Source organism: Neopsephotus bourkii, unplaced genomic scaffold (assembly GCF_033783945.1).
Source record: "Neopsephotus bourkii isolate Nb327-2 ecotype Australia unplaced genomic scaffold, CSIRO-AGI_Nbou_v1 NB_1505, whole genome shotgun sequence".
Classification (NCBI taxonomy): domain Eukaryota; kingdom Metazoa; phylum Chordata; class Aves; order Psittaciformes; family Psittacidae; genus Neopsephotus; species Neopsephotus bourkii.
In genome coordinates, this window is record NW_026901981.1 from 230,749 (window position 1) to 255,959 (window position 25,211).

Sequence of the window (25,211 nt, forward strand, 5' to 3'; positions counted from 1 at the left end):
GCCTGGATTGGGCTTGTATATTGGATGTATGCTGGGCTGCATCCAAAGGAGCATGGACAGCAGGTCAAGGGAGGTGATTCTGCCCCTATACTCTGCTCTGGTGATACCCCCCACCCCAGTCCTGTGTCCAGCCCTGGAGTGCTCAGTACAGGGAAGATATGGACAAGCTGGAGATGGTCCAGAGGAGGACATAAAAAATGATCTGAGGGCTGCAGCATCTCTGTTCTGAGGAATGGCTGAGAGAGCTGGGCTTGCTCAGCCTGGAGAACACTCAAGGGAGACCTTATTGCAGCCCTTCAGTACTTAAAAGGCACCTATAAGAAAGATGAGAGATGCTTTCTAGCAGGGTCTGTTCCAACAGGATGAGGGATGATGGTTTTAAGCTAAAAGAGGGGGGATTCTGGCTGAATGTGAGGAATAAATCCTTTACAATGAGGGTGGTGAAACACTGGCACAGGTTGCCCAGAGAGGATGTGGATGCCCCATCCTTGGGGACACTCAAGGCCAGGCTGGATGTGGTTCTGGGCAACCAGGTGTAGTTGAAGATATCCCTGTTCATTGCAGAAGGGTTGGACTGGATCAGTGTTAAGGTCCCTTCCAACCCAAACCATTCTATGATTCTATATTTCCTGGCAAGCAAAAGAGCCAGGCTTGCAGAGCTGGGACAGAGCACAGTGGTGTTATCAGGAGGGCACTGGGGCAGCACTGACATTGATAATTCTCATATACAACAAGAAGAGGTTAAAAACATTTGTTTGCAGATCCAGAGCATAATTAGCAGTGAGTCATGGAAAGTCTTGTTCCAGCTCCTGTAAAAACAAGCCAGCGCTGAAGGGTCTGCTGGTCATTTGAAAGCATGGAGAAAGCTTCAGCCCGAGATTCCTTCCTTAATTGTACCACTCGCGGCCACTTGCTCTAAATCAAGCAGACGGGAGCACAAAAGAGCTAATGCACTGCTCTGAAAGACAAACTATTAACCAAAGTGTCTCTCAGCTGTTTAACTTCAAGGAGGCATGATTGAAATCTCACCAATTACGATCGGCGGACACGAGAAGGGCTTCGAGTTCATCCATAACGTAATTTGCAGAATAATACAAATTAAAGATGTGAAATCTCTTTTAGGTTGAGTCTATTCCAGTCCCCAGGGTGAGAGAGATGGGGCTCTGGATTGTGCTTCTCGCTGTGCTGCGTGCATGCCATAAACACAGTGGAAGAAAAGGTTCCCCAATGTGCTTTTGTTACTCAGAGGATGTTGTTATTGAATATCTCAATTCGGGGCTTGGAGCAAGCTGCTCCAGTGGAAGGTGTTCCTGCCCATGGGAGGGGTTGGAACTGGGTGAGCTTTAAGGTCCCTTCCAACTCAAACCAGTCAGTATCTGAAGGGGCCTACAAGGATGCTGGAAAGGGACTCTTCATTAGGGACTGTAGTGATAGGACAAGGGGTGATGGGTTCAAACTGAAACAAGGGAAGTTCAGGTTGGATATAAGGAAGAAGTTCTTTCCTGTGAGGGTGGTGAGGCACTGGAATGGGTTGCCCAGGGAGGTTGTGAATGCTCCATCCCTGGCAGTGTTCAAGGCCAGGTTGGACAAAGCCTTGGGTGATATGGTTTAGAGTGAGGTGTCCCTGCCCATGGCAGGGGGGTTGGAACTGGATGATCTTAAGGTCCTTTCCAACCAAACCATTCTGTGATTCTAGGATTGTGTGATTCTACGATTCTACAGTTACAGACCCAAGCATGCCTTGTGCCTCTCTGGGTATATTCACTTCTTTTGTCTTCATTGGCAGTTTTCTCTTTCCCAAACCCACCCAGTTGTTCTCACATCTCTTCTCCTGGGTTACAGACAGCTCTCTGACGTCCCTGGCATCCTCTTCCATTAAACCCTTTGCACAAGTCCCCTGTCCTCAGCAGACTAGTCAATGGGAACAATGAACTTAAGAAAGACCGTGACATTCTCGATTGGAAACCAAGATTGAGTCCTTCGCTTCCCACTGTGCTGCTGACAGCAATACTACTTAGCACTTCTACCCTGTGATGCATTACCCAAACATTAGCTAATTATCCTGCTGACTCCTTAGAAAGTGGGCAGTTAAATAGTTAGTTCCATTCTCCAGATGGGAAAACTGGGACACAAAAGAGGTTAATAAGGGAAAGGCCAATCCTACTTTGTAGGGTGGAGAGCATCCTATAGTTTGGGGGAGCAATGGTGAGTATGGGGTTTATTTCATCCTTCTCATGTCTGCATTAAAGCTGAGCTTCTTCTAGTGTAGGTATAAATAACCAGCACCTTGGGAGAGTGATTCAGCCTCACCCAAGTTATGTCCCATTGTGGTGGCTGAATCATCCTCTAGGAAGAGCTCCCAGAGGCTCCACCTTCTCCATAGGGCAGAGGGGAAGAGAAGGAGCTGGGAAGGGGTGGATGCCCCAAGCAGGCAGTGTGAGCTGTTTCCAGACCGCAGACAGCAATGTTGGCAGGATCAGTGCTCAAAGAGCTCCTGGATCCTGGGAAATGTTTTGCTGGTGTCATTGAAGCCAGCTCTGATGTGCACTTTGATGTCTTGAAGCACTGTGAGGGAATGCGGGCCACAAGCTCTGTCCTTCCTACTATCAGTTCGGTGATCAGCGCTCCGCTACGACCACAAATTGAGGCTATCTTTGGAGGGAGCAAATGCTGAAATAACCTATTTTTAATGCACAGGGAAAGAGTCGAGCAGAAAGGTCTTTAAAAGAAAGCAACAGAAGGAGTCCAAGCCTAATAACAGGAGCTCTAGCCATTGTGACTAAGTACCTCATAGAATGTGTAATTACGGCACTATAGCAACTATTGAATTCCAAGGCACAGCCTGCATCTGAAACACAGGACAGAGCATCCTCTTTGGGTGATTCAGAGAAATCATCACAGCACCCCAAGTGCAGGGAAGGGAGAAGCACTGAAGTGTGTGCTGAGCAGTGGAGGCACATCCTGATGGGATCAGCGCTGCCCAGGCTGAGCACACCTGCCTGGGGAGGGGGGGGAAGAGAAGAGCACATATTTTTAGCCTGCAGCACAGCTGCGAGCATCTGAGCATCTCATCTGCTTCCTACGAGTGCTCGCTGCAGCGTGGAGCCGAGTGTGGGGGCACCTAACGCTGGTGGGCACGGAGAGGGTGACATGAGGGCAGGTTAAAAGCTCAGTTTTAAACAGGGGAAGTTTGGGTTAGATGTAAGGAAGAAGTTCTCTACTGTGAGGGAGCTGAGGCCTAAAGTTGCCCAAAGAAGAGCTCAGTGCTGCATCCCTGGCAGTGTTCAAGGTCAGGTTGGACAGAGCTTTGGAGGATATGGTTTAGTGGGAGGCATCCCTACCCATGGCAGCGGGTTGGAACTGGATGATCTTAAGGTCCTTTCCAACCCAAACCATTCTGTGATTCTAAATTTTCCCAAAGCACTGAGGGTGTGAGTACGATTTGTGATGCAGTTCCCATCTCCCCAGCTTTCCCTGCCCTTGGGTGCTCCGTTTCAGTTCAGACAGGGCCGAGCACACAAGGGTACCAAGAAGACCTTCTTTGCTCAGCGTGGCTCAAAGCCACTTGCATCCCTTAAAAGGCATCTTCTGACTCAGATACACTCTCCTCCATTGTCTGGGGCATGTTGTTTTGCAGCTGGGGTCTGGTGAATGAAGCTGAGTTACTGACCTTGATTCAGAAAAAGAGAAAAAGCATGCTTGTGCTTTGTAAAACAAGCCTTTTAAAGCTGCCTTTTATGCAAAGAATTATGCCAATGTGCGTATGGAGGCGCTGGTATTTCTGGTCCCTTTCAATCTTCTGGCTCGGCGGAGAGCTCTTTCACTGATTTCAGCCTTTAACCAAAGGACGGATGCTGCAGGAGGTGGTGAAGAGGACTCAAGCAGGTATTGAAGTGCTTAGTCTGGGAGCAGATGCTTGGATCAGAGCCTGGATCAGAAGAAGTATTTTATTACGTTGAAGGAGGTATTGTTTTGCTCATGAGGATGCACAGATGATCCCTCTCCCTAAAACCTCCGTATAAAGGTTACATTTTCCCTTTATAAGCAAAGGGAAAATATAACCTTTGAGGCTTTCTCTCACCTCTTCCCAGTGTGGGTATGCCTTGTGACCTTGCAGAGAATGGGTCTCCATCAGCTTTGCTATGGTTTTTTTCCACTGTGTCATCAAAATGAGAGTGAGCAACCTCGTCTATTGGAAAACATCCTTTCCCGTAGCAGGGTTTTGGAACTGGATGAGCTTTCAGGTCCCTTCCAACCCAAACCAGTCTGTGACGTGTGAGGCCAGTTCGGAGAGGTTTTTGCAGTGGCCCCTGATCCTTCTCCACCCTTGCGCACAGGTTAGAGGTATGTTTCATAGAAGGCACTACAGGAGCCAGCACATGTTTGGCTTGGGAGGATGCTCTTCAGCATGGTTCTAGCACAAACAGGTATGTTTAATCCCCTTGCACCACACACTGAGTTAAAACGAAGGAGCTGGGTTGGGTGAGCATCGCCAAACTGGTGCGACAATACCCCATCAGGCCAGCACTCCGCTTCCGCTGGGGAAACAATAGGAGTTTACACAACTGCAGCCCACTGGAGGCTTTTGCCTTACTTCAGGGCTGAGCAACGAGACCCCAAATGTTACAGCTCTGCCTCATGTCCTTGGCTCTGTCGTGCTTTGGAAGGAAACACGCTGCGGCCCGCGCTGCCAATGCTATTTCCTCTCGCTTGTGCTTTAAAGGTCTCTTTTTCCAACAGCTGATGGGCTCCGCAGCTCCGGGGAGGACGTGAGATCCGGCTGGCCCACGATGTAGCTGGTATGGCCCCGTGCCATGTTGTTGTTTATATTGCTCTCGTTTTTTTGGCATCACTTGGCTCTTCTACGCAACTTGTTTTCATCCTGAACTATGTGCTCATTCCATATCCAAACACCCACGCCGGCTTTGCATGAGGAAACTCGAAACACACGCGCAGTAGAGGAGCGACTCTGTGACGGGGAGCAGGAGGGGGGAAGGAATGGGATGTTTGTCCCGAGGCACACACCAACAATTGTCAAATCCTCGAGCTGCCCGTGGCTGGATTGCCAGCTTACTGACAACAAGCATCCTCCTGGCAAAGGGATGCGGAGCACATCTCTTGCAGTCACCCTGGCCTCTCACAGCCACTGTCCAAGGCACCCGGACAGGGACCTCCTTGCTCTCTGGAATGCTGTGCCCTGAGCACCAAAGGGACCCATTTTTGCTGCTAGGAGACCTCACACTTCCCCTCTGTGGCCCCGTCCTCACAAAGCAGCCAGCCACAGGCAGCATGGATATACCCAGCTCTGGTCCTGGAGGCACCAAATTGCGCTGGAGGGTTCATAGGATCATGGAATGGTTTATGTTGGAAGGGACCTTAAAGCTCACCCAGCTCCAACCCCTGCCACGGGCAGGGACCCCTTCCACTGGAGCAGCTTGCTCCAAGCCCCTGTGTCCAACCTGGCCTGGAACGCTTGCAGGGTTTCAGCAAGGTCCCAAGTGAGGGGGTCAGGAATAGGACTGCTCTGCATGGTGTTTGCCTCCTAAGTGCCCTCTCTGGGGGTCTCCAAAGCAGTGGATCTGAGTCTTGGGATGCTGTTGGTGCTGTTGGGCTCCCCAGGTTGCATGGATTCAGTGTTTCATTAGTGCTGCAAACACAGCATGGCCCTGGACCATCAGAGCAGGGCTCAGATACTCATGGTTTCTGAGTCTTACCGATCTTTATGGCCCCACTGCTGCTGCAGTTGAGCTCCATCAGCCTCCCTGATGGGGATGCAGAGAGCTCAGCTGGAAGCTTCAGGCTATCCAGACCTGCAGGATGCTGCTCCCCTGCTCACCACACTCCTCCTCACCATGCTGAGTCTGCTCAGAGTGTGGAAAAACCCTCTCCCAGTAACTGCAGAGCACTGGGGAGGCTGAGAAACCAGGAGGACTCTTGCTTGCAGCACAGGATTGCTTTGCTTCCTCGCAGCTTTCCCTGCTGCCTATGCTGCAGATGAATAAAGGCTCTCCAGGGCTGTCAGTACTGCGTATTTCACCAGCATTCGCTTCGCTTTGAGTCTGAAATGTGCTAAAAATAAGCTGGTTTGGCATCCAGGTCTTGATTCAATTGGTAACAGGATACCGGGGCAGAGAAACTCCTGGGGTGGTTTGCACAGCGCAGTGGTGAGCAAGGGATCACCTTCCTCCTCTTCCTCTTCCTCTTCCTCCTCCTTTTCCTCTGCTTTCTCCTGGCTGCTATGGGGCTGTCACCAACCACTCACTCACAGCTCCCTGAATTTCCTGTTTGGAGGTCACAGGTTTTATAATGGCATTGCTCCTCTTGGGCTGGTTGTTAGAGAGGCTCCAACACTGAGGTGGCATCTCTGCCTCTGGGGCTGGGGGTGTATTAGTAGTGAGAACATTAGTAAACTATATCCTTGGGGAAGAGAGGCTGGAAAACTGCCCACAGAGAAGGACCTGGGGGTGCTGATTGAGTATGGGCAGCTTGTGCCTAGGGAGTGAAGAAGCCAGCAGCATCCTGGCTTGTATCAGCACCAGTGCGGCAGCGGGGCCAGGGCAGGGATTGTGCCCCTGCACTGGGCACTGGTGAGGCTGCACCTCAAATCCTGTGTTCAGTTCTGAGCCCCTCACTGCAAGAGAGACATTGAGGGGCTGGAACGGGGCCAGAGAAGGGCAATGGAGCTGGTGCAGGGCCTGGAGCACAGGGGTGATGGGGAAGGGCTGAGGCTCAGGGGGACCTGATGGCTGCCTCCAACTGCCTGAGAGGAGGATGGAGCCAGGAGGGGCTGGGCTCTGCTCCCAAGGAGCAAGGGATGGGAAGGTCTCTTCCAACCCAGCTGATTCTCCAGTTCTATCATTCTGTGCTTCCTTTTAGTACTCCTGTGGCAATCTGGGGAGGGGGATGCCTCCAGGCAGCAGTTTTGACAAGCCAAAATGCCACCGGAAGGCCACAAACTTCCCAAAGCCTCATCGCTGCATCAGTGAAGGGAGACGTGGGTGTTGGTGCCTCACATACGGACTCTACAGCACCACTGCAGAACCGTGTGGCTTTGACAGCAGTGCAAACCCTGCGAGCCGCTCTCCTGGGAAGGGTCTGGAGATGAAGCTCTCGCTGCTCCCTCTTGCTTCTTCTAATCCCCAGTTGATGCTCAGCGCTCAAGGCTGCAGCACAAGTGTTCCATCCGCAGGCAGATCCCGCTGCCACATTCTCACTCGCTTGCCTAAAATAAAGGGGGAAAAAAATAAAAAGAGCCTTGTGCTAATTTAATCGAGGCAGGCATCGCTGTCCTGCCTGGTAATACCTCCCCAAGCTGTCATCCCAGCACACAGCTGCTGCTTTGCTTGGCTTCGGGGGTTTTCTGCCCTGGTTTGGAAATACCTCCTCTCCCTTCTCAAGCAGCCCCAGGGATGTCCCAGACCTCCCCATTGCTTTGGTCCTGGGGAATTACCTCCAGGGAAAACACTGCAATAACCTCAATGTGTCACAGGACAGTGAATGTAGGTGCTGGTTCCGTAGGTGTTCGGAGCCAGGCTCCTGGCATGCAGCTATGCAGTGGGACAAAGCACTGAACCTGCTGCAGGTCTGGAGATCCTCATGGATCCCTCCAAACCTGAGCCTGGTGCTGCAGACCCACAGAGGTACCAAAGCCTCCAGTGAACTATTCAGCAGCATCACCAGCAAGGGAGGAAATGATTAATGTTTTAATAGCTGTCTAGTATCTTCCTAAGTGATCTGAGGGTGCTGAGGCCCTGGCACAGAGAAGCTGTGGCTGCCCCATCCCTGGCAGTGTTCAAGGCCAGGTTGGACACAGGGGCTTGGAGCAAGCTGCTCCAGTGGAAGGGGTCCCTGCCCATGGTAGGGGTTGGAACTGGGTGAGCTTTAAGGTCCCTTCCAAGCCAAACCAGTCTGGGGTTCTGTACCCAAGTGCACCCTGATGCAGTCTGCTGGTGATACCAAACTGAGCAGGGAAGCTGACACTTCAGCAGGAGGAGCTGGACTGGATATTGGGGTAACAAGAACCTTGTGGAGCTCAACAAGGACAAGTGGAAGGTCTTGCACCTGGGAAAACACCATCCAGGAGTGCAGCACAGGCTGGGATCGGCCCTGGGAGGAGCTCTGTGGGAAGGGACCTGCGGGTCCTGGTGGACACAAACTCCATAGGAGTGAACAGTGTCCTGCTGTGGCAAAGAAATCCAACAGGATGTTGGGGACCATCAACAAGGGCATCACCAGCAGGGATGAAGATGTCATTGTCCCACTCTACTCAGTGCTTGTCAGGCCACACCTGGAATACTGGGTTCAGTTTTGGTCTCTGCTGTACATGTGGACAGGCTGGAGAGAGTCCAGAGAAGGGTCACAAAGATGATCCAAGGATTGGGAAGCCGTGTGAGGAAAGGCTGAGAGAGCTGGGACTGTTCAGCTGGAGAAAAGAAGGCTCAGGGGAGACCTTACCCCCATGATCCAGTATTTAAAGGGTGGCTACAAAGATGGAGACTCCCTGTTGACAAGGAATCACATGGAAAAGATATGGGGTGATGGGCACAAGTTACTGCTGGGGAGATTCCAACTGGGCACAAGAGGAAAGTTTTCCCAATGAGAGCATTGGAATAATCTCCCCAGGGAAGTGGTGGATTCCCCAGTGTTGGGCACTGTTAAGATTCATCTGCACAGGGTGCTGGGACATCTGAACCTAGGTCATGCTTTACCTGGAAGGGTTGGACCAGATGATCCTTGAGGTCCCTTCCACCCTGGGGTTCTGTGGTTAAACACATGTTATTGCCTAAAATCCACAGCAAAAGGAAGAAGGAGACAAATAAGTTATTAAACACTGCACAATACATGGGAAAACACTCGTGTTCCTTCCCACAGCCGGGACCTTCGGGTCTCCTCTCCATGGAGCACATGGACGAGCTGTTGTAGGGGTGGAAAGAGTGACCCGAGGAGAAGAGCCCCGGTTAATCCTCAGTTTGCAAGTGCTTTCAGAAGGGACTGTTGGTCATGTGCTGAATGTGGGCATCACTTTGATTTCACTTGTTGTTTGCTTTCATTTATCTATTTACTGTCATTTACGGTGACTTTAATGCCTTTAACTCCTTCTCAGGGATGCAACCCCCCCCCCCCAGCCAAACCCACCCAGCACTGAATCATTGGCAGAAGTGTCAAAACAAGCTGCTTGGAAGGGTGGGATTACACAGGCAAGTACTGGGCTATAGAGGGGAGAAGGGGATGGCAGTGTGCGACCCACGGCACAGGGACTGGTGCAGGAGCACCGTGGGGTCACGTCCTGTTGGGTCTCCCTAGATCCCTTCCCCAAGCACTGACCCACGGCCATAGGAACATCCCATTCCAGCCCCACTGTGCTTTCCCTGAGCCTCACACCCCAATGCAGCCTCATGGCACATCCCCCTGAGCCCCACAGCAGCACCATGGGGGATCCCCATAAGCCCTAAACCCCAATGCAGTCCCATGGTGCATCCCATTTCAGCCCTTCAGAGCACCTCTCTGAGCCCCACAACCCTCCTCAGCCCCATAGGCATCCCCCTGAGCCCCACAGCAAGCCCATGGGGGATCCCTATGAGCCCCACAGCAAGCACATGGGGGATCCCTATGAGCCCCACAACCCAATGCAGCCTCATGGTGCATCCCTCTGAGCCCCACTTCAGTTCTTCAGGGCATCTCCCTGAGCCCCACAGCCCTCCTCAGCCCCACGGGCACCCCCATGAGCCCCACAGCAACCTCATGGGGGATACCCATGAGCCCCACAGCCCAATACAGCCACACAGCACATCTCCCTGCGCCACACAGCACAACGCAGCCCCCACAGCTCCAAGGGGTATCACCCTTTAGACCTCACAGGCCCCACTGCTGCCCCATCTCCCTCCCCCGGGCCCCAGATCCCCCCAACGCGCCCCACAGCCGCCGCGGCCCCTTTAAGAGCAGGGCCCCGCCCCTGGCGGTCGCTGCCGGGGCCGCGGCTGCCGCTGCTGACAACAAGATGGCGGCGGCGGGCCCGGCGGGCGCCGAGAGCCGGGTGCTGGGGTACACCCTGCACCGCTGGAGCAGCTTCTCCTCCACCTACCTGCCCGAGTGAGTGCCGGCCCCGCGCCAGGGCCCCGCGTCCCGCTCTGTGCTGCTGGGCTCCGCTCCGCGCCCCTGCGGCCTGCGCCGGGCCTGCGCCTGAGGCCTGCGCGGAGAGGCCGCGGCGGTGGCTGCGGTGAGGGGAGGGGAGCGGGGCAGGCGCTGAGGCCGGCGGTGGTGAAGGGGATGGGATGTGGTGGGGGGGGCTCGGTCGGTAGGGGAGGGTAGGGGGTTGTGGGGTTGGTGTGTGTTTGTGGTGTCCGTAGGATTTAGAGGTGTGGGGGGGTGGTGTTTATATGGGAAGGGATGGTCGGGATTTAGGGATCTTTGTGTGAGGCGGGGGTCGTAGTGTAGGGTTTAGGGGGGGTTGTGTGTATGGGGGTCTGTGCAACAGGGTTTGGGGGGGCTGTGTGCGTGTAGGACTGTGGAGCAGGGTTTGGGGGGGCTGTACGGCAGGATGTAGGGGTTGTGTGTGAGGAGGCTCTACATTAGGGTATGGGGTGTGTGGGTGCATGTGGGGTGTGCAGAGCTGGATTTTGGGTGTCTGTACGGTAGGATTTTGGGGGGCCTTGTGTGTGTTTGTGCAGCAGTATTTGAGGGGGCTCTGTGTGAGGGTCTGAAGAAGGCTTTGGGGGTCTGCGCAGCAGGATTCAAGGGGGTTTGTGTGTATGGGTCTGTACAACAGGATTTAGGGGGGTTGTGTGTATGGGTCTGTGCAGCAGGATTTAGGAGGGTTGTGTGTATGGGTCTGTGCAGCAGGATTCAAGGGGTTTGTGTGTATGGGTCTGTGCAGCAGGATTCAAGGGGTTTGTGTGTATGGGTCTGTACAGCAGGATTTAGGGGGTTTGTGTGTATGGGTCTGTGCAACAGGATTTAGGGGTTTGTGTGTATGGGTCTGTGCAGCAGGATTTAGGGGGTTTGTGTGTATGGGTCTGTACAGCAGGATTTAGGGGGGTTGTGTGTATGGGTCTGTGCAGCAGGATTCAAGGGGTTTGTGTGTATGGGTCTGTACAACAGGATTTAGGGGGGTTGTGTGTATGGGTCTGTGCAGCAGGATTCAAGGGGTTTGTGTGTATGGGTCTGTACAACAGGATTTAGGCGGGTTGTGTGTATGGGTCTGTGCAGCAGGATTCAAGGGGTTTGTGTGTATGGGTCTGTACAGCAGGATTTAGGGGTTCTGTGTGTGGATGCTTAGCAGGGCTGGGAGGGTGTTTGGGTCGACAGCTGAGCACCAGCTCTATGAGGGATGTGTGATGGGTTTGGGGAGCGGTTGAGGGACAGCTCGGGGGGGGGGCTTTGTGTGGGGGTCTGAGCTGCAGGTTTGGGGGTGCATAAGTTTGGGGGGGGGCTGGCTGCTATGTTATGGTCAGGTAGGAGCCGGAGGGAGAGATGCACACTGTGTGTGTGAGAGGCTGGTCACCATGTGAAGTGGGGTGAAGGGTCAGTAAACCTTCTCCCTGCCCTGCCCCACGGGTCTGGGTATGGCAGGGGCCAGGGGCACTGTGTTATTTGGCCGCCTCTCCTGTCCCTGACCTCTGAAACACTGGGCTCCCATCCTCTGTTGTGTTTGGGGAAAGGGGGTCAGCTGCTGCCCTCGTGTCCTCTGTATTTGGGGCTTGGCAGAAAGGGGGCTGGAGCTGTTTTACAGCCATCGGTTTGTGCTGCTGCGCTGATGTGACCCCAGCCTGCATAGGAAGCTCGGCTGTGTAGCCTGTTAAATCCCTTTGCTTACTGAAAGTAAGATTTGGAGTGACTACGGTGTGCTGTGGTTGTGCTGTTTTCAACACACCTCTTCAGGCAGTTGGCTCCAGTGTTGGAGGTCGGGAGGACTTGAGGATTACAGCTCTTGGCCACCTCCGTCACTGCAGAGTCCTGTCTAATCCCTGACGGTGCTGGATTTAATAACCTTTACTTGAACCCACAATCACCAAGCGACAGGGTTGGATGTGTGTCAGTAATTCATGAGAGGAATAATCTCCGCTTTCCAAAATGAAGTGAGCCTTTAACAAAACCAAAGTTTTCCTGACTAAGCTCCTTGTTGTTGTGTCTTTCTGTGTATTTGCTTTGTCAGGTACTAAAAAGAACAGGGTTCTGTTCTATTTGATAATCTTTGGTAATGAAGTAATCCCTTTACCTTCCTTGTTAACAAGACTTGACTTTAAGGTGTTTCAGCTGTGTGACCATGCTTGTAGTTGTTTCTACCAGCACTTCTGGCTTTTGACAGCGTGTTGGTGTTGGTCCCTGAATAGAAGGATGACAGCCCATTATTGATCTCGCTGCTGTGATATGGAAAGATAATTCTCTTCAATATTCCTTTCTAAGGCTCTCATTAGTCCTTTTTTGCTATAGACTTACATTGGGAATTAATGTTCACGTGATATCTGCAGTGCTGCCCAAAGCCCTTAATGTCATTGCCTTCTGCAATGCAATTCCCTTTCCTGTAGTAGGGCTGGTGTTCTCCAAATGCATGACCTTGCATTCCGCTGTGTTTTATGATGTTTAAATGTGCTTATCACCAGTAAAAACAATGTTAAGGCTTTTAAGCAGTGTTCAATAATCTCAGCGATGGGGTTGTTCTCCAGCAGACTGACCTTGAGTCTGAGGGATGCTGGTCCTATGCTGTGTATTGTCTTCTGTGAAAGCTTTGGGTTTTAACTTGCTGTCTGTTAACTTCTGCTTCCCGTGTTCTGGGGGAGAGTTTAACTGCTATGTGAAATGGAACCTGTGATTGAAGATGAGATTCTCCAAAGGAGATGATTTATAAAGGATCATGTGGGAGGGTGGGTTTTTGGGGATGGGGGGAAGATGGAAAACTTCTAATATGCTGGAACAGGAACATAACATCCTGCAGGATGAATATGCAGGTCAAGCTGAAAGTTGGTTTAGTGTTTAATCTGTGGAACAGAATGATGATTTTCTGGAAGGATGTTTGGAGTTCTGCTTATACTTTAGTTTCAACAAGTTTGCTAGCTAGGAAGGAACCACATTAACCTTGAAGAAGAGGAACTCTACCATAACGTGTGTAGGAATATACTACTTGTTAAATCATACTGCTTGTCGTTGGGAGCTGTGTGTATTGCAGAGTGCTTTTGGAAGAGTAGCAGAGTGGATTAGTTGTGGTCTTTGCCAGCTAAGTGCAATTTAAACACACTTCTGAAGTAGTTGTATGGTTTGAAATGTGAAACAAAGCCATGAACTATAAAGCTTTCATCATCACTGCCCTGGGGAGAAATGAGATGCCCAGTAACTTCCACCGCATCTGCTTAGGTGATGCTGAACTGAAACTGAAGCTTTCCAGAACACTGAAATCATCTGATAACTGCTCTTTTTAATTAAAACGAAATCCTCCTCAACCAACCAACACAAAACAAACACAAAACCCACAAGTGTTTTGCAGAGACCTTTCTGGTCATGGTCTGGTTTGGCATCACTCTGTAGAAAACCACTTCTTTCACTGACAGGGAAGTTTCTTCTGTTGAATGCCAGGTTCTTTCCTATCGTTTGGTGGTCGTACAAGGGGATTAGCGTGGATCCAGTTTCTGGCTCTTTTACCAGTGCTGCAGTTTACCTCCATGTTTGCAAAGGCCTTTACAGGCATTAGATGAATATTGTCTTTGAGTCAGCCAAGGAATAATTCCCAAACTGCTGGAGTTGTTCTCTATTGGCTGGTAGCTACCAGCAGGAAGACTGATGTGTGTATTTGTTCTAAAAGCTCTGTGGGTAGAAGTCAAAGAGCTGATACAGTTCTCATGTCTAGTTCTAGTGTCTAGTTCAGTAGATTGTGCCTTTGGGAAGCAAACTGATCCAAGAGGAAACATGTTCTTGAAACATCTGGTGTTTCCAGACACACTCTGCCTGTGGAGAGGCTTTGGCTTGTCCAGCTTGAAGAATGTTCAGCCCAGCACATTGCCTGAGACTCCTCTGTCAGATCCCTTCCTTTGGCTCTCCGTGGTTCCTCTCGGAAGGAATGGAGCCACCTGGGAGGTTGGTTGTTCCCTGATGTCTCACAAGGGGTCATCCCATAGATTCCCCCACCCCAGTCACTTCATGTGGGTACATATGTTTTAGACATATGCTGATGGAGACCTGGACTTCATTCCCCTCTTTCCTTCTGCAGAAAGCGGTATGCTTAGTCACTCCTTGTTTTTGGACAAGGAGGGAATAAAGAACTTACAGAAGGTAAAACAACTGTTGTTCAAACTTGGGTTATTTTCTGTAACAGAGAGAACCGAAAGCCATTGCTCTGCATTCTGGCAGAAGCACTTCATAGCCTGCTTTTTTTCAGTAGCCCCTTTTTGTGCCTGCTCTGGTTGGAACTGAGGTGAGTAAGAGGTGAAGCATTGTGCTGTGTGCATGGCAGTCGTGTCCCCTCAATTACTGTATGCCAGGGCCATGGTTTGTAGTGCTTGTGTCAGACTTGTGACTGATGGCATCTTGTAGTTGGCTGATGCACGCAGCTCCTTCTGTCACTGTTCTGTGCAGCTGAAATCCCACTTCAGAGACTAACAAGAGCTTTTTGCTGTGTTATCCTCGTGTACCTTTATTGGAAAGCTTCATCCCATTTATGTTGCTCAGACCTTCTGAGTCACTCAGGTTTTGCTGTAGGATATTTCTATAGAGGAAGATCAGCTGTTCCCTACATTGGTCTTTATGATTTTTATTGCTATTTTGTTTGATTATTTCTTGTGATCAGGTTGCTATTAAGAGTGTAAACCAAGATTGTTTTCTTGGCTGATAGCTGAATGCCATTAACAACCTCCTTCTAATTGGTATGGGTTCATACAACCCATTTTTATCTATTTCACTGTGGACTTGATAATTCCAGGCTTTTCCATTTTGACACCTCGAGTGGTGCTGCAGCAAGTCTTGAAGGCTGGGAGGCTCTGTTCTCTTTCCTAGAAAGCACACTGGAACCTAGAAAGATCCAGCTGACCTGTTACGATACACTTAAAATAGCTGTGTTTTTGCTAGTTTTCTCTATTTCCATCAAACCAAGGGAAGCAAATGAAGTGAAAGGTACTTTGTTAGTAAAACATGAGTGCCTTGTCCATTTCCAAAATGAGAATGCAAAAGTTTTCTTTGCTTCTTAGAGGACGTGGCAGTAAGTTCCTGCCCAGTCTAACCAAACATCCACTGCATTGTGTTTACTCTGAAACAGAGATGTATTCTGCTGTGCCTTCAACTCTAAGGTAGTGCAAAGCATTAGTAAGGAAGTGCTGAGACCATCTTATACCAAACTTTTTGGGGTAAAGTCCATCAGGATTTAAAAACAACTCCTACAAAACCAGCCAGAAAATAACCTGAATTCCAGCTATGCTGTTCTCTGTGATTTCTGTAACAGTAAACAGCATGTATTTGTGGCTAGTGAAATGTGATTCTCAGGTTCTCCTACCACATGAAGCTGATGATTCAGCTGCCTCAGGTTCGTAAGTCTCGTTAGAGGTGCAGCCAGGTCTCAAGGAATGTCTTGTTCAAGTTGAGATCAGCAATGACTAATGAAAAGGTTTGGTTTTTCCTGTTCCATTTTCTCATACTGGTCTCTGTTTGCTTGGTGAGGTGAAGATGCTTCTTTTGTGGTCTCAGCAGTTTAAAGCTGTCTAAACCAGACCTAATGGTGGACTGCAAAGTGTGCTTCATAATTTGCTGCCAGGGTGGTCTGTGTTCATGGTCCATACACTAGAAGTCTTCATTATGCTCCATGATCAGAGGGCTGGAGCAGCTCTGCTCTGGAGCCAGGCTGAGAGAGCTGGGCTGGGTCAGCCTGGAGAAGAGAAGGCTCCTGAAGGGGAGACCTTAGAGCAGCTCCAGTGCCTAGAGGGGCTTCAGGAAAGCTGGAGGGGGGCTTGGGACAAGGGCCTTCAGGGACAGGTCAAGGGGAATGGCTTGAACCTGCCCGAGGGGGGGATTGAGATGAGATCTCTCTCTTCAACAGGGCTTGGAGCAAGCTGCTCTAGTGGAAGGTGTGGCAGGGGGTTGGAACTGGATGAGCTTTAGGGTTCCTTCCAACCCAGACCACCCTGTGATGCTGCTTATGTCTTATGGTTTCTTAAATTAACGTGGTAGTGATGATTTCCATTTAGATGTAGAACCTTGACTTTGGTGTTTATTTTGCACATACAAGCACAAAAGTAGTTGTTTCAACTGAAACAGTCAGCATTTATTGCTTGAGCATTTTAATGTAGCCAATTCACTTGCCATGTTGTAATTGCTTTGCCTTGAGCGGTGGGAAGATGAAGGGCACACCTGCAGGCTCTCTGGAATTACGTGTTTGTGATGCCTTTGCAATGCAGATCAATAACATTGACTAAAATGAGCTGGGAGTGCAAACACTGCCCAGTGAAGTGAACTGTTGGACTCTGTTACCTCAGGTGAACCCTGTGTATAGAAACGTTCTTACTTCTGCTTCTGGTCCTTTTCAGTGTGCAGTGGAAAATAGTTTTCTCCCACTTGTTTGTCCAGAAACATGGAGGAAATCCATCAGGTCTCATGTTATGACAGGCATTTTCTTTTGTCTCGACATCACTTTACCTGAAATTAAGCACTTACAAAGCAAAATAATTGTATAGAAAATCAATTTATCAACAGGTTGAATATGTATTAGCTGCTTCTCTACTGTGAGAAGGGGATGTGGAGAGAAAGGAAAAGGTCACGGAGGTGGAGGGAGTGAAGAAATGGCACACGAATGCAGTTATTGGCATCTGAAGTCTGACAGCTTTTTCTTCCCAGGTAAAAGCTCAGATGCTGAGGTCTGAGAAGAAATTCCTTTAAGCTCCAGTTCAAACAGCCATTATAGGGGAGGTTTGGCAGCGTTTTGTTCCCTGGCAGAAGGCTGAAGGTGAAATGCTAATAGCTCTAGTTCCCTGGTGTGCCTAACCTGGCAGAACCTGTGTAACTCCAGTGTGCAACCTGTTCTGGGATGGCATTTTTGGGGAACATTAAGAATGTAAAATTTTCATAGGAGCTGTTAACACCATCACATTATGGCTCATTGGCTCTCTATGTGATTTTGTAGCTGGAAAGTTTAATAAAGGCATTCAAGCTCCTGATTACTAATTACTTGAAGATGAAAACCCTATTTCAAGCAGAGCACAACGTCTTTGGGATAACTGTTGGTACTGCTCAGACATGTATAGTCTGATTTGTGTTCTTCATGGCAAAGAATATAGTTTCTTATTCTGCATGTTCGTCTTTTTAACAGGTCACTGTTAGAATGCACTGTTGGGTTTATCACCTCCCCTGGTTTTTTGAAGTGATCGTGATTTTTAAGTTGAAGTTAAGTGGTGTGTGCAGCATTGAATCAGTTATCTAGGGGTCAGGATCTCCCACCTGCAGTTCTGTGCTCTGCTCTGGGACCCCCAACACAAGAGGGATGTGGAGCTGTTGGACCAATTTCAGATGAGGCCACAGGGGGGGTGCTGCAAGGGCTCTGGAGCCAGGCTGAGAGAGCTGGGCTGGGTCAGCCTGGAGAAGAGAAGGCTCCTGAAGGGGAGCCCTTAGAGCAGCTCCAGTGCCTAAAGGGGCTGCAGGAAAGCTGGAGAGAGGCTTGGGACAAGGGCCTGTAGGGCCAGGCCAAGGGGAATGGCTTGAACCTGCCCGAGGGGAGACTGAGATGAGCTCTTAGGTAGAAGCTCTTCCCTGTGAGGGTGCTGAGGCGCTGGCACAGGGTGCCCAGAGAAGCTGTGGCTGCCCCATCCCTGGCAGTGTTCAAGGCCAGGTTGGACACAGGGGCTTGGAGCAAGCTGCTCTAGTGGAAGGTGGGTTGGAACTGGATGAGCTTTAAGGTCCCTTCCAGCCCAACCAGTTCTGTGATTCTATGTTCCAAACTTCCAAAGCAAGCCAGTACTTGACTTACTTTAATTCCATATTAATATCAACTTGTAGAACCAAATGTAGTTTTCCTTTTTTGATTGTGGTCTGTTGAATTGTATACAACATTGGGCTGTAAGTTCAGCTGCGTCTGAGTTTAATATACAAATTACTGGAAAGGGAAGGAGTGCTGAACATGTAGAGTGGTTTGTTACCTTAGGTAGATGCTATTTTAGTCATTACTTGAAACTCAGTATGCATAATGTTAGCTAAATTATTTCCTGGATCAATTTAAATCAAGGAGCACAACCATATATTTAAGTTGAGGACAGCAGCCTGTGTGTCTGACTCCACACTGCACCAGCAAACTGGTTTCTAGCAGTTGCTCCTCCTCTGCTGGCATGTTCTGCAGTTCCTGGAAAATGGCATGGTAATGGAGGAAAATTACCCACTGCTCACTTTGGATTTGGTGGTGTTTTCCTCAGCACTCTCTGCCTTTTTTCCCCTAACTCCTGGGTTTATAACGTCACTCTCAAGCTGTGGGAATGTGCCTGAAAACACTGCTTAGGACATGACCTGTGTATTTTTGAATGCTTTTCTCTAGGTACATGCATCAAGCAGCATTTGGTTCTTATGGTAACTGTTTAGATACTCATTTCCTCACCTGTTCTGCGTATGGAAGTTGTGGTAGTAGAGATGCTCTTAACACAGGGGGTTAAAATGGAAGAAGAAAATTCGGAGTATTAAATTGACCTGTGAGTAAGGAATTGCTGAATGAGTTCATACCCTGCTCTTTCAGGACAGCGTGTTACTGCATATTGTCTCCTAAAATTCCTCCTTTCTGCTACAGGGTTTGGAAGATGCCAAGTATGAAAGTGATGTTGGCTTGGGGATGGGGGGATTCTTTAGCAGGAATTGTGTATATTGCCTCAACATGAGGAATTATTCCATAATGCAGCTCCAGGGACAAATGTTTCTGACTTGTAACACAGTTCCTCAGGTAACCTGTGCTGATATTTCTTTGCTCTTCCCAGGTCAGTATTTTGTCTTCTGGATTCTCTGGATAGAGTTGCATTGGTAGTAACAGAGCCTTGATCCTGAAAGGAAAGGTGATATAGTTAAGATTGTCCCACCTGGAATGAGGCATTTTACATAGAATTCTTAGGGACAGAGCTCAATACCTGATGTTACAGTGTGCCTGGGAGGGCTTCAGTCTCTTTATCAAACATACATTCTTTTACAGGCATCATTTTTGGGTGAACTTGATACTGAGTGAGAAGTTACAGTGCTGATGAGTATTGAAGTTGTGGTTATGGCTCACATGAGGAATCTCTCATCCTTAGGTGTTGTCACTCTGTTTTTGTGGATTCCTCTTTTGAGTGGAAATATTCCCAACATTGTGGCATGTCAGAGCATAGTTGGAATGCTGTGAAATCATGGAAGACCCAAACCTACTTCCTTTGTAAAATATTTCCATATGTGTGTTAGTCAAACAAAAATACTCTACCAAGCTTGTGATGCTTCCAAAATACAGCACAGGGGATTTACATGGATGTTTGTTAGGTATTGCTTTCCTCTAGTCGTCTTGTGAAGGGGTTGTTGCTTTCCAGGAAACTGATTTTGGAAATGAGGAGCACTTCTATTCCACCAGTATCATGGAACGTTTGTGCATCACTTTGGGCAAGTGCCTGTAGGGACAGGCCAAGGGGAATGGCTTGAACCTGCCCGAGGGGAGACTGAGCTGAGCTCTTAGGCAGAAGCTCTTCCCTGTGAGGGTGCTGAGGTGCTGGCACAGGGTGCCCAGAGAAGCTGTGGCTGCCCCATCCCTGGCAGTGTTCAAGGCCAGGTTGGACACAGGGGCTTGGAGCAAGCTGCTCCAGTGGAAGGGGTCCCTGCCTGTGGCAGGGGTTGGAGCTGGAGGAGCTTTAAGGTCCCTTCCAACCCAACCCATTCCAAGATTTGGAAAGCTTGCGTTCAGTGGTTTTTCTGGTGCTGGCTGGCAGCAGAAATCCCAATGCTCACACATTATGTAAACTGTTTTCTCAGCAAGATGTGGTATTTGCTTAAAATGAGAACTGAACTTTGTTGCAAAGTGGCCGTGGCTCCTGATGTCTTAAACTGCCAGCAGATTTTACTGTAATATTGTGTCTGTTGGCTACAAGTCCAATCAGCTGCAGAATTTAACCGCTTTTGACTTTTCCCTCAAATATTGAAGGGTAGAATTTGTGCTATTCTTGGGCATGTTATGAAGCCAGGGATTTATTTCTGCTCGGGGAACCTCTTGGAACCTCATCCAGGCTCAGCTGAGTGCATGCCATGTCACTTGTGTTAGTGCTATATGCATTGCTGGAAAGGCTGCATTTCAAGTATCGTTGTGTCTTAGAGATGTACAGATGAACATTGGGTATGAAATAAGCAAAATAAATTATTCCAGATAATAAATGTATAATAGGTAGGACGGGGCTTGGGGCAACCTGGTCTAGTGGAAGGTGCCCATGCTCATGGCAGGGGTTGGAACTGGAGGAGATTTAGGGTCCCTTCCAACCCAAACCAGTCTGTGATTATTATATATAATAAATATATTTGTATCTATAACATGAATAGTCATCCACAGTAAGGACATCATCATTTTTAAGCTGTTTTCAAAAAGCAGGTAGACATTAAGTACATGGGAAAGATCAGTTTTAGTGATATAACAGTTCTTATATTTAAACCCAAGGTGTGGAGAGAGAACAAACCTGATAATCTTTAAGCTTAAAGGTTCAGCATCACTCACCAGTTAAGTTGCATCTCAACTATCATCCCTAAACATTTAGACTGGTGATCATCATCAGCGTGTGAAGTTCTGGTGATCACCAATGTACCTGACTAAGCCTGACTTTAGTTATTCTCCTCCAATTTCGTTTTCCTCTGTGCTAACAGTGTTAGAACCACCCTGGAGCTGGGGAGCTCTTGCTGCGAAGGATTTGGGTTGCTGAGCGCTGTGATACAGTGAGAAGTTTAATCCATGATTTAGGGTTGCTGAGTGTCACTGGGATGGAAGTTATTCCACAGGCTCTGATGATTTGCTGGGAATTCATCAGCCTGCTGCAGTTTTAGTCACTCCTGGTGACATTTAATTCTTGGCGTGTCAGGAGGAAGCTCTGAGGAATCCAAGTATTTTGTTTAGAGAAGTCTTAACTGGGTGGAGGGAGAGAATCCAAAGTACTTTTTAACTGGTGTTACTGGAAACGGCTGCAGCAGTGTTGGTTTGTGGTTAAGGAACAATTTGTTTTGGAAAGGCTGAAGCTAAGTGATACCTGCTTTGTTGTCTAGTGTAGTTAGATGTGATCTGGTAAGGTGATTTCTGAGATCACTTTAAATCACAGAATGGTTTGGGTTGGAAAGGACCTTAAGATAACCCCGTTCCAGCCCCCTGCCATGGGTTGGAACTCTTCACACTAGACCAGGTTGTCCGAGGCTCTGTCCAACCTGGCCTTGAATAACAGATGAAAAGATACTGCAGAATTTGTGCAATAAAGGTAAAAATCCCATAAATCTACCTGTTCTAACGGATGAGAACCAAATCAGAACAATTCTATCAGGCAAAACTAACCTCATAGTTATGAGGCAAAACTAACCTCAGCAAACCCCAACACAGCTCTTGAAGTAAAGTTTCACTTGCTGTGAAGTGCCCCAAGACAAAACAAGCACAAGCAATGGCCCAACATGGGAATGGGATGGAATGCGGATGTATAATTTGATTTTGATTTTTACCCCTGGTTCAGTGTTCTGATTGGTTTTGCATTTTTTGAAGTACAGGACTTCCTATAACCCTGCTGCTGAGACGTGCAGCAGCACCTCTTGCATAGTGAAATAAAGCTTGAGTAACATGTGTGCTGCTGTTCAGGTTTAAATGCTGTGTCGTCATGGGATTTGCCAGTTTACTTGGGCTGGGCAGGAGTATCTCTGTTGTTGATGCTTTGTGGCTGGTGCTCATGCTTTGTGGCTGGTGTGATGCCTCCACATGCTCGAAGTAGTTGGTCCACTACACCTTGCAACCATGTATAAACTTGCTTCCAGCTCCTCAGCAGTTTCACACATGCATCTGGTAACTATAAATTTACCTGGGCCCCTCACTAGAAGAGAGACATTGAGGTGTTGGAGAAGGGCACGGAGCTGGTGCAAGGCCTGGAGCCCAAGTGTGATGGGGAAGGGCTGAGGGACCTGGGGGGTTCAGTGTGGAGAAGAGAAGGCTCAGGGGGGACCAATGGCTGCCTCCAACTGCCTGCCAGGAGGATGGAGCCAGGAGGGGCTGGGCTCTGCTCCCAAGGAACAAGGGATGGGACAAGAGGAACCGGCCTCAAGCTGCACCAGGGCAGGTTTAGATGGAGCTGAGGAACAATTCCTGCCCCAGAGGGTGCTCAGGCATTGGAACAGGCTGCCCAGGGCAGGGCTGCAGTCACCGTCCCTGCAAGTGTTCACACAGTAGGGAGATGAGGCCTCAGTGCCATGGGTTAGTGGTGGCCTTGGCAGTGCTGGGAACATTTGGACTAGATGAGCTTAAAGGGCTTTTCCAACCCAGTTGATTCCATGATTCTGTCAAAGGTAAAATAGCAAAGCAAGTGCAATGTAGAAAAATAAACTGCTTTAGAAATCACCTTACAGAAACACACTTACCAGGTCACAGCTGACTCTGTTGGACAGCAAACCACGTATCACTTAGCTCTGGCATAGAAGTAACTCTGTTCAAACCAGTTTCTCACTTATTTCTTTCAATGACCAGTTTACTTTTGGTACTTTTAAGCTACCTCTCACCACTGCAGTCCAGTGATACTCGGAGTCCTTGACTAAAAACCAACCTACTGCTTTAACCACATGGTGACACTGCTGCAGACATTGCAGTAACGCAGGTTAAGAAGTACGTCTTTATCTGCTTCCCATAGTTAAGGCTTCTTTAAGACAACCAAACTCAAACCCCTTTCTTCCCTGAATATATCTGTGCACTGCATACTACTTGTGCATGTTTTAGTGTCTCAACAAAGAAATGTTCATGTGTTTATGCCCTTAGGCCATTTGAAGGAGAGAACTTTTCCAATAGAAAGGAGAGAAACTTCATAACAAAATCTATAAAGCTTTTTTTGGTACTACTTTATGGGAGAGCCAGTGGCCCACTAAGCTTTTTAAAACATGGTTTGAAGTCAGCATTAGTTGCATTAAGTGTCTGGGAGTTGCATGAGGGGAAAATTCCGTAGTTCTTTCCATATCCATGAACTGGGCTTTTTGCTGGTGGTGTTTCTCCCTTCTCCCCCGTTTTTTCTCGCTTAAGGCTGTGTACATTCCAGTGTCATTTAGGCTGGGCAGGAGTATCTCTGTTGTTGATACTTTGTACTGGCTGGTGTGATGCCTCCACATACTTGAAATAGTTAGTTTGCCACATCTTGCAGCCCTCTGTGAAGTGGTTTAGTGGTGATTTTAGTGCATTCTGGTCGCTGTGTCCTTGCTGGTCTGTTTTGGGGTGGCTGTAATAAAAAACAAGGAAGCATCACATGGACAACCCTGAAGGAAGCACTTTGTTTTCAGTCAGGCCGGGTATTGTTGCATTCCAAATGCAGTGTAATGCTGTGATACCTCCTCTCCACGAGCTGTGTCTGAGTTCCAAGTCCTCTCAGAGCCGTGTGGGCTCTTTTCTGCACAGCTGCTCTCTGAAGAGCACTTTGAATGTACCAAGCAAAGCTGGTGTTTTGGATTTGTTTATTCTGAAGGACCTGTTCCTAAAGTCATGGGTTTCTTGAGCAGCAGCTTCATGAAAATATTTAGGTTAGCTGCAAATTGTAGCAGCCTTAAACCTTATTTCGAGTGTTTTCTGCAAAGTTATCTTACTCCTCCCTTCCATCCCCACTGAAACAGAGAATAACTCCCCCTTAGAGACTATCATGCCTGAAACCACAGAGCTGTTTGCACAAAGAGGTCCTCTGATAGCATCAAGTGTGGGGACATCTCTCCAGCTCCAGCAGAGAGCAGTTGGTACAGCGGATGTGATGGTTTCTGGGTTGGCAAAAGGAGAAATGATCTTCCAGCAGTTGCAAGACCAGTGTCTGCAGGGGAAGAAAGAAACTTCCACTGTGGTCTGCCAAGAGGGCTTTCTCCATAAGGCAGCCACTTCTACTTAGCAATGGGAATGCTTACAAGAAAGGCTTAGCTACTAATAGCTGGGAAGGAAGCTGGGTTATGAATTTAAGGCACATTAGTGCCTCTGGACATGGTATTGTTTGTGCTGCAAATAAAACAGCTTCTTCTGCGTAGCATTTAGTGCCCACAGAGTAGCAGAACCACCGTGACATCTAAGTTCTTCAGTAGCTACTTGCCAGTGTTGGAGATTGGGTTCTCTCTGAACTCTTCATCCAGATCCAGCTGCTCATCCTTTCCTTGTCCTTTTGTGCTGGCACCAGTAGGAAGCTGAATTGGAGCAGATCTGACTAAAGAGTTATTTATGCTGCTCTTTATTATAGGTATGAGGAGAGGGAGGATCAGGCATGAAGGGATGGAATGGTCCCTCTTGGCAGTGCAGATGGATGCTAGACTAGATCTTGGATCTACAGTTGATGGTTAGGAGTTCTCTCAAACCACATTTAATGGGTTGCTTTTCTTCACAGGAAAAGCTTGCATAAAGCTATTTGGTGGTTGTGGTAGCTCCAGGGCTTACAAATACCTTATTTTAATGCCTTGTGAAAATTCCATTGAAAAATCAGTGAGTTAATGGAATTTTCTGGAGTGTCTCTAGGTGTAATCCAGGACCTCCAGGTACTGTGTGAGGGTTTTGTGATGCCCACAAAAAGGGCTTTACATGAAAAACAGCATTTGCCACTAGGATATGCATTTGTTTCTTACTATCTCATGACTTCTGGAATGCTTGAATTCCTCCAAGCTCATAAATTTCCCTAAAACAGTGCAATAAATGGACTTTTTACATATGGACTTGTCTTCAGTGTTTGTTTAATCTTCATAAAATAATAAACCATGTGTTTTTAAACATTTATAACTCCATTGACATTGCCGTCTTCATCTTTTAAATTGCTTTTCAGCCTTAATTTTTGGTGAGCTGCCTGTGCCTCTCCTGCCTCTTACAGAAGAGATGTACTGATTGAGGTCCTCTGTAGTTGTGGCAAACTGAGCTTTGACCTGGAGGAGCAAACAAATGTGCTGTAAAAAATACAATGTTTGGGATCTGTCCCAGTTATAAAATTCCTCTTTCCAACAGGGCATTATCTGACCATGTACCAGTGCCAATTCCTGCAAATGTTGCTCAACATGTGAAGAGCTTATCTGTTGTTTAAACAAATGTA

General features: G+C 48.5%; 1 protein-coding gene across 1 annotated transcript in view; it reads left to right on the forward strand.

Moving 5' to 3' along the window:
- Positions 1–9,936: 9,936 nt before the first annotated feature.
- Positions 9,937–25,211, forward strand: part of MKLN1 (muskelin 1) — a 108,929-nt gene continuing 93,654 nt past the window's right edge. Inside the window, exon 1 of the mRNA XM_061369524.1 lies at positions 9,937–10,089. Within this exon, the coding sequence (XP_061225508.1) occupies positions 9,998–10,089 (92 nt within the window). The 5' untranslated portion in view covers positions 9,937–9,997. The remainder of the gene's footprint in view (positions 10,090–25,211) is intronic.